The sequence below is a fragment of the Physeter macrocephalus genome, chromosome 8, assembly GCF_002837175.3.
Source record: "Physeter macrocephalus isolate SW-GA chromosome 8, ASM283717v5, whole genome shotgun sequence".
In the NCBI taxonomy this organism is placed as follows: Eukaryota; Metazoa; Chordata; class Mammalia; order Artiodactyla; family Physeteridae; genus Physeter; species Physeter macrocephalus.
In genome coordinates, this window is record NC_041221.1 from 72,669,853 (window position 1) to 72,678,314 (window position 8,462).

An 8,462-nucleotide genomic window follows, 5' to 3' on the forward strand; every position below is an offset into this window, starting at 1 on the left:
CCCCTCAAGAGCAGACTCTCAGTCATGCCATAGTTAAATGTGGGGAGGGAGGGCAGAGAACCCTGAAATGATAATAACGTATATCTTAGTATACACTGAATTTTGATGGCAAATTTACCGACACCAGTATCTACAATACGTCACCTTCACTGAACCACTGAGTAATGGTCTTTTTCTGGATCCAGAGATTCAGAAACAGTTCCTAAATTTACGCATGACTTTTGAAAATCTCCCACATCTAGATGCTTCTTTCCAACAAAACTTTAACCAAATTTTTGGAACAGGAAAGTTTTGTGTCAGGTCGTGCTTTTCCTGCCAAAGTGCTGAGCACCCTTGAACACTCGTCAGGAGGAACGGTCCCCTCCAGACCTCACACGCCAAACACTCCGCAGTTCTACCCGAAGCCCGCAGAGCTCCGAGCGCTCCCTAGAGTGGTCCAGGACCACCCTCCACCCTCGGGGAGCCCAAGCCTCTACCCGACGCCACCCCTCTGCTCTCCGTCCCCGCCCACCCGGGCAGAAACGCCGCGCTGTTCCTTTAAGGCCGGGAGCAGCAAGGGTGTGCGGAGAAAGGCCGGTTCCTCCCGCCTCCTTCTACACCGCTCCCTTTCCTCTCCCATCGGAGTTTCAGGTGAATGGGTCACAGAGGGAGGAGGCCGCCACACCACTCCTTCTCGCCAGCGTCCACCTCCCCCCTTCTCCTTCCTCTGGCGGAGGCGGCGGGACTCCGGGGAGAACTAGCCAGATCGCCGAGGAGCCCGAGCCGGGTGCAGCAGGTGAGGCTCGCCGGCGCGGCTTGCCGGCGCGCCGCCACGAAACTCCCGCCCCCGGGCCTGGGGTTGGTGCGCATGCCCGGGGGCAGGACGGCGGGGTGGAGGGGGTGGGGGAGGAGAGGAGGGGGAGGGAGTGGAGGAGGGCTGGGTCCCCTGTGGAGTCCCTGGTGAGAGCTGGCGGTCTGCAAGTCGTCAGGTGCGCCCTCCAGGTGAGCGCGCTCCTGGGCTCCCGCCGTCCTTGGTGGGTTGGGCCCGGCTGCAGTGAGGAGGTGAGAGCTGGGCGCGGCGCCTGGGTCGCACGGGGGGGACCAAGGCCCCCCGGTGCTATAGGGGAGGCGCAAGGGGAGGACGCCCAGCGCTGGTTTCGGTGGCGGTTTCGCTCCTGGGCTGGGACTCGCGGGAACCGGAGAGGCACGGGGCGGCGGAGAGAGCCGCGCCGGGCGAGCTTGGAGGCTGCCTCCCAGGGGCGAGGGGCCGCTTGGAGCCGCCCGTCAGCTCCTTCGGCGGAAACGCTTAAAGCCACCAGTGTCTAGGCGGCGCGGGCAACTTTTCGCTTTCCTGGGGGCAGGCGGGAGGTTGGTGAACAACGAGAATCCTGCGCGCAGCTCTCCGGGCTGCGGTTCTGGGAGGTCCTCGGGGAGAGGGCCCTGAGCTTGAAAGCTGCAGCAAGGGGGCCGCTCGCTGGCCGGGGCGGGGCGGCTCGGACTCCGACGGGAGCCTGCTGTTCTCCGCCCCCATCCCACCCGCTTTGGGTGTCCCTGGAGGAGAGGGGGTGGCCGGGTTTAATCCGTGCAGTATTCCTGGAGACCTGGGGTGGGCCGATCGGCTGTTTTCAACCCCCTTGGTGGGAGCTGTGTGAGCCCGCGTCGATTTAAGCTGGGGGGCGGGGATTTAATTTCGAATGAAGCTGTACTTCGAGGGAAGCCGCTCACGCATGGCATTCTCACCTGTGACCTAAAGGCCGCCGCCAGACAGGCGGACCTGCCTCGGGGCCGTCCCTGCTCGGCCAGCGCGGGCGCGCACCGTCCGGGGTGCTCCTGGGCGCTGCGGGGGCGCACGGCCGCCGGGTCTTGAGACACCGGGAAGGGCAGGCCCCGCGCGCAGCCGACATGTTGCCTGCGTTGGAGGAAGTGTGCGGGGCAGGTGGGATGAGGGGCCAAAATGGCCTCTGCACCTTGCGGCTGGGAGAGCAAGCCCAAGCCCCTCGTGTCCCGGGTGAAGCACCTGAGCCGGAAGAGAGGCACGGCATCCTCCGGCCGGCCCTGGGGCTGGCCGGGCAACCTGCCCACCTGGGAAATGACCCAGGGCGGGGAGGAGGCAGCCTTCCAGGTTAGTGTGTGGCCCTCACGCACAACAGGTGTATTATTGGGATCCCGGGAAAAGAGAACCCCTTCCCATTAAGGCACTTGTGTTTTTTGTGATTGAAAACTGGTTCTTTCCAGACAGAGGTGGATTTCTCAAACTGTGTATTCCCTAGTGTAGCAGTGTTTCCTTTTGCACTGTACGTATTGAATCTTTATTTTTCTCTTTCTGGTGTTTTAAAATAGACATTTTAAAAGGTGGCGCCACAGTAATTGATATCTCCTCGGACAAAGCAGCAGCCCTTTTTTTTTTTTTTGTAGTTTTGCATTTATTTGGTTATTAGGCTCCTTCTTTGTTAGAGTATGGCGGGGAGGAGGGCGAGATTTCCACAACTTCCAGGCAATTTAGGGAAACGATGAGCATTGCCTCGTATGTGTAAGGCACTGTGCTAAAAGCCTGTTGTGCTTTATATCATGTAATCACTGCAGCATTTCTAAAAGCTAGATCTTATTAGAACTTCATTTTAAAAGTGAGTAAACACCGGGTAGGGGAAACATGTTACAAATGGGCTGGCTTGAAAACTACTTCAGCTAATCAGGGAAGGTATATCATTAAAGCAACAGTCCTTGATATTCCAGCGTGAGAACCAGATTTGGGGAGTTTTTCTGGAATTCTCTACCTTTGACTAGTCCTTATGGCCTCATATAAGTGTTCCCCATCTTGCTTGATGTAAAGGTAAAACTTTTCCTGTTTTCTTCTAAAGATAATGCTGTAGTTATTGCCCTTTCAAAATGACAGAAGATTGCTTTCAACCACATAAAGTAACTGGTATGTCTTTCACCTTCCCAGGAACCTCCCAGAGGGAAGTTTTCTTTAGTTGCATTTCCAGGCTTACTTGATTAGAATTTTAGTGGGCTTTTTTCATCCACATTACTATTTATGGAACTATTGGAGTAAAAAGACCATTGTTACACCTTTTCACAAAATTTGCCTCCAGGGTTGCAGCTGTTCTGTACCTTCATGCTTGCCAGTCTTGAATGTGGTATGAATCATCTGAGGATCTTATTAAAATACAGATTCTGATTCATAGGTCAAAGGTGGAGCCTGGAATTCTGCCTTTCTAATGAGTTCCCAGGTGATGGCTGTACAGTTGTGAGTTTGACCCTTTTTTCTCCCTTTCCCTCACAGTGTAAGCACTTAACTACTTTTGTTGAACTTAACTTGAAGGATTGTATTTCCTGGGTGTTAGTTACGTGAAGAGCTTCAAGGCATTCACTGCTGGATTGAAATCCCAACTCTCATTTGGGCTGTTGATTTTATAAATCAAATATTGATTGAGCATCCATTTGTACCAGGGACTAGATCTAGGGATCAGGAATAAGAGTGATGATCAAGGCAGACATTTAAGTGCTTGGGAAGCTGGTACTCCTTTTGGGGTGGAGATGGTAGCAGTTTACAAGAAAGAAAGAAAGAAAAAAATAATTAGAGGGGAAATTTGCTCTGAAAATAAATTGGTTTGGTGGATGGAATTAGTAACCGGGAGGACATCTCTGAGGAGGTGACATTTGAGCTGAGACCTGATCGGGAGGTGCCTGCCATGTAAAGATCTGGGTGTTCTAAACGGGAAACCCTCAAGATCAAGGCCCTCCTTGGATTGATGCCTTTATTCTAGGCAATGATTATCAAAATATATGGCGTGGTTAAAAATCATCTGGAGAGCTAATTTAAAATGTGGTTTCTGACTCAGAGCTAGTCCATTTCAAAATCTGCCTAATTTCAAAATCTAAATAGAATCATTTAATATGAACATAAAAAACTTCTTAAAAGCAAATTAATGAAAGGCATATGATCAAAAAGGAACAGACTGCCCTTAAATATAATAGTGTTTATTTATTTTTACTTGTTGACAGTTTGCTTTAAAGAATACTTTTGAAGTGTAGCATTTTCAGGCTTTCCGTTTTTTAAAATATGTATTTATTTTTATTTGGTTGCGTCGGGACTTAGTTGCAGCTGGCAGGCTTCTCAGCTGCGGCACACGGGCTCCTTAGTTGCGGCATGCAAATTCTTAGTTGTGGCACACATGTGGGATCTAGTTCCCTGACCAGGGATTGAACCCAGGCCCCCGGCATTGGAAGTGTGGAGTCTTATACACTGTGCCACCATGAAGTCCCAGGCTTTCCTTTTTTATCTTAACTTAGTTTTCTAAGATTTTTTTGGCCAGTAAATATTTTCAAAGAGATAACTTTTTATACTTTAACATCAACTTAACATATTCAGTAAGGGTCAACTGCTTCCCTTTTGGCCCTGACTCTGAGTCAGCTGTTTGACTTATGTCCCTATCATTCTTACGACACAGTTTCTGCGAAGGTTCTGTGAAGGTGACCAGTGAAGCCCTTCAGCCAGATCCTGTGGCCTTTTCACTTCTCATTTTTTCCTTCATTCAACATACACTTATTGACCAGATATTGTTAATGTTGCCGTGCTGGGCATCGGGCAGCGCTCTTGGTCCTCTCTTTCCTATTGCCGTACCTTAAAACCCAGTCACAGGCTGCCTTGAAAGATACCTTAGAAGTCCTCCAGTCCACTTCTCCCCACCCCCTGCAAATACCAAACAAGCTTGGCATAAATGGCATGAGGTCAAATTGTTATTTGTTATTTTGGGAGGGTGTGTGGAGAGACTTCCTAACGTTGAGATGAGATCTGACCCTCTGGAGTGTTTTTATTTTTTTAAAGGAACCATTTCTAGGACTACAAAGACAGCTCTACAGCTATTTGAAGGCTGCCGTAGTGGACCTTCTAATGTTGAGTTCTCCAGGCCAAACATTTCCTGTTTTTCCAGTCATTTGTCCTAAGACATGGTTTTTCTAGATCTTTAACAATCTAAGTCTACCTCCTGGAGAGGCACCTAGTTGGAACATGATGTTCAGATTTCATGGTTCTGCAGGGGTTTGTTTGTTTCTTTTTTTTTTTTAATTTTATTTGATTTTATTATTTTTTATAGGTTTATTTCTTTTTAATAACTGTATCATTCCTAGATCTAAGCATTATCTCTGTAAATACTGGATAAGTTTGGGATAGCTTGTTAGCTTTTGTTGAAATTCTGATCAAGGAAATACACTTATAAAAATGAACAGTTATTAAGCCAGATTTCCGTTATCTAGTACTTATACTATTAGTTTTTAAAAATTGAGTTTTACATATTTAAAATGATTTATCCTGCCACCAGTATTTGAAAATGGATACACTATACCTAAGTGCCTAAACACTGAAATTTCTTACCTTCAGAATAATCACCTTGCTGTAAATGCTTTTTGCTCATCTTCTTTAATACATTATCTTTCCTATTTATCCCAGTCCAGAGGTCAGGATTATCCCCCTCTTTTTTTTTTTTTTTGTGGTATGCGGGCCTCCCTCTGCTGCGGCCTCTCCCGTTGCGGAGCACAGGCTCCGGACGCGCAGGCCCAGCGGCCATGGCTCACGGGCCCAGCCGCTCCGCGGCATGTGGGATCCTCCCAGACCGGGGCGCGAACCCGGTTCCCCTGCATCGGCAGGCGGACGCGCAACCACTGCGCCACCAGGGAAGCCCTATCCCCCTCTTTGACATAGGAGGGTAGCGATGCTCACAGAAGAGAAGAATTTGTCCCCTCAGTTTGTGAACTTTTAACTAGGTTTATTTTAGCCCATCATTTTAGCCTTACAGAGACCTTGATCAGTGCCGATGTACTTGTAGCCAGTGGGTTACCTGTCCTTTACAGTGTCTTGTCAGCTGCAAATCTGGATACACTTGTCCACTTTTTCTGTGGTCACGACTTGATACCTCCCTCCAGGTGGACGAAAATGGTTCATTCATTCATCCTAATTAGCTTCCATTATTCAGCCCGGTAGAAATCTGCCTACCCACACTCTGTTACACAAGGATGTGTCCAAGATTCTCAGGATTCTCTTTGGATTCCCCTCACCTACCAGTCTGGTAACCTTCTCAAAAAAGAAAATGAAGTTGATTTGACATGACTTGTTCTTTTTTTTTTTTTTAAGATTTATTTTTATTTATTTATTTAGGCTGCTCCAGGTCTTAGTTGCCGCATACGGGATCTTTTTTTTTTTTTTTTTTTAGTTGTGGCATGTGTGTGGGATCTAGTTTCCCGACCAGGGGTTGAACCCAGGCCCCCTGCTTTGGGAGTGCGGAGTCTTACCCTCTGGACCACCAGGGAAGTCCTGGCTTGTTCTTAATTAATTTTCTGAAATTATTTGCTTCACAATTTAAAATCTCTGCTCTTAGGGGAGACATGACAAAACTCCAGGAAATAGAAGTTTGGAAAGGGATTTTGTTGGCTGGGTTTTCGACAAAACAAAACTTCAGCCTGAGTCTGGATTAATTTAGGATTTTTAAGAGCTACCATTGAGCCTGGAATTTTTGGCATAGTCTTGAATGAGTGAGACCTAGTTATAGAAGAGGTAAGATTCCTCTAAGGTCAGTGTGTCAGTATTTGACATTCAGCTTCAGAAATAGCGTTCCATATTTAATAGTGTTTAAATTCAGTTTTCCTTAATGTTCTTTTTCTGAACATCAATTAGGAAGACAGTTAATCTGGACTTTTACTCTTTCATAGCACTGTAATATTTTGGCCTAAATTGCTCGTCTGTATGTGTGTTTGGGTGCTAGTTACAGGGCTCTATACACTTAGATTTGTGCACTTTTCTGTATGTTATACTTCAATAAAGCAGTTTTTAGAAATAAAAGAATGAAGAGAAGTTGTCTTTCCTCACTGTGTTTGGAAAATTATTCTAGTTGTGTTAGCATTACTAACATTTAATATATTTCCATCTTTGAGGTTTCACCTAGATACAATATTTTATGCTGAGAAATTTATAATTGACTATTAAGGATGTGGAGGATAGTTGCTGTTGATTTGAAAGAACAAAGTTTAAAGGGTTTGAATTGATTTACTGTTCCAAACATAGTAATGTATGATTACACAACTCTTATTTGAAAAGGAAAAAATATTAGACACTTTAATATACTCAGGTTATAGATATTTCTCATGTCCTTCCCGCTATCCACCCCCGAGCTTCCAGCTCTTTCTTGCTAAGTCTTCCCTGTTATCTCCAAACTGCACATAATCATGTAGTTCAGCCCTAAATAATGCCTGTTGTAGATGCTGTTTTCTTTGTGTGTGACCTTCGGGAGAACTTGGTCTCATACTTAACTTCCACAGGCTCCTATGGTACAGTGTAAGCATTCAATAAATACTTGTTGATTGAGTGAAATTGCCTCTCAGATGTTCAGGGATTTTTGTTCTGAGGAATCTTAGAAGAAAATTATTCTGCTTTTCTCTTAGTGAAGAGGACTCTTTAATACACAGTATGTTTGATGTTTTTCCTTTTTTGAAAATTATATTCCATTTTGAAGACTTGGAAAAGGAGATAAGGGAAAAATGTCCATAATCGTACTATTTATAGATGCTTTTTGTAACCCTTTTTAATGATAAAAGCATACTTTTAAACCAGATTATGCTTTAGTTAACATTGAAGGGCTGGTATATGCTGGACACAGCTATGTATGCACTTCCATATGCATTCTCATTTTATATGAACTTTGAAAAGTAATATGAGACAGAATAAATGTATTTTAAGAAATTTTATCTTTTATACATCTTTATTTATGTTCTTTGAAGTGACTGTTTTTAAAAATACCACTTTTGCCTATGCTGTAAAAAGCTTTGTGAAATTTTCATTATTGCAACTTTAAATTTCAAGTTTAAACGATATTCATATGCCAGTGATGTGCAGAGCATGATGCTAGGTGCCCTGAGGACTACCAGGCCGAATGAGTCCTACACTCAATGGTTTCTTGTGCTCAAAGAATTAATGGTGCAATGTGTAAAAATGACAGTGGAAAGGACAAGAGAAATAACCATGGAGTGAGAGGTTACTTGAGATTGATATCATTAGTTTTCTTAGTGTTGCAAGGAAACTGTGAGCTCAGTAGTAATGTCATTACCCTACGTATGTTGCTTAGATTGGCTTATCTTGGGAGCTACGGGGCATTGCTCATCCTGAAGATCAGGTGACCACCGACATCAGCCATGTCATCCAGGCCTTTTGAAAGTCCACCTCCTTATAGACCTGATGAATTGTAAGTAAATACGTTAAGTCTTTTTCTTTTTCTTTGGCCGATTCTCGCAGCTTGTGGGATTTGAGTTCCCTGACCAGGGATTGAACCCAGGCCCTCGGCAGTAAGAGCATGGAGTCCTAACCACTGGACCACCGGGGAATTCCCTTTTTCTTTTTTTTTTTTTTTTTTAAGTCTATTACATGTTAAAAAAAAAAAAAGTGTAGGGCTTCCCTGGTGGCGCAGTGGTTGCGCGTCCGCCTGCCGATGCAGGGG

General features: G+C 45.6%; 1 protein-coding gene across 8 annotated transcripts in view; it reads left to right on the forward strand.

Annotated features, from left to right (window-relative positions):
• The first annotated feature begins 610 nt into the window (after positions 1–610).
• The window catches only part of OCLN (occludin), a 47,828-nt gene continuing 39,976 nt past the window's right edge, over positions 611–8,462 (forward strand). The window contains exons 1-2 of one of the 8 annotated variants that reach the window (XM_007129957.3): positions 685–775; positions 8,094–8,210. In XM_007129957.3, coding sequence (XP_007130019.2) covers positions 8,161–8,210 — 50 coding nt within the window. In that variant the 5' untranslated portion in view covers positions 685–775; positions 8,094–8,160. Of the gene's footprint in view, positions 776–922; positions 1,042–8,093; positions 8,211–8,462 lie in introns of those variants that run through there. The other 7 variants (XM_028492959.2, XM_028492958.2, XM_055086610.1 and 4 more) reach the window with 7 other exon arrangements.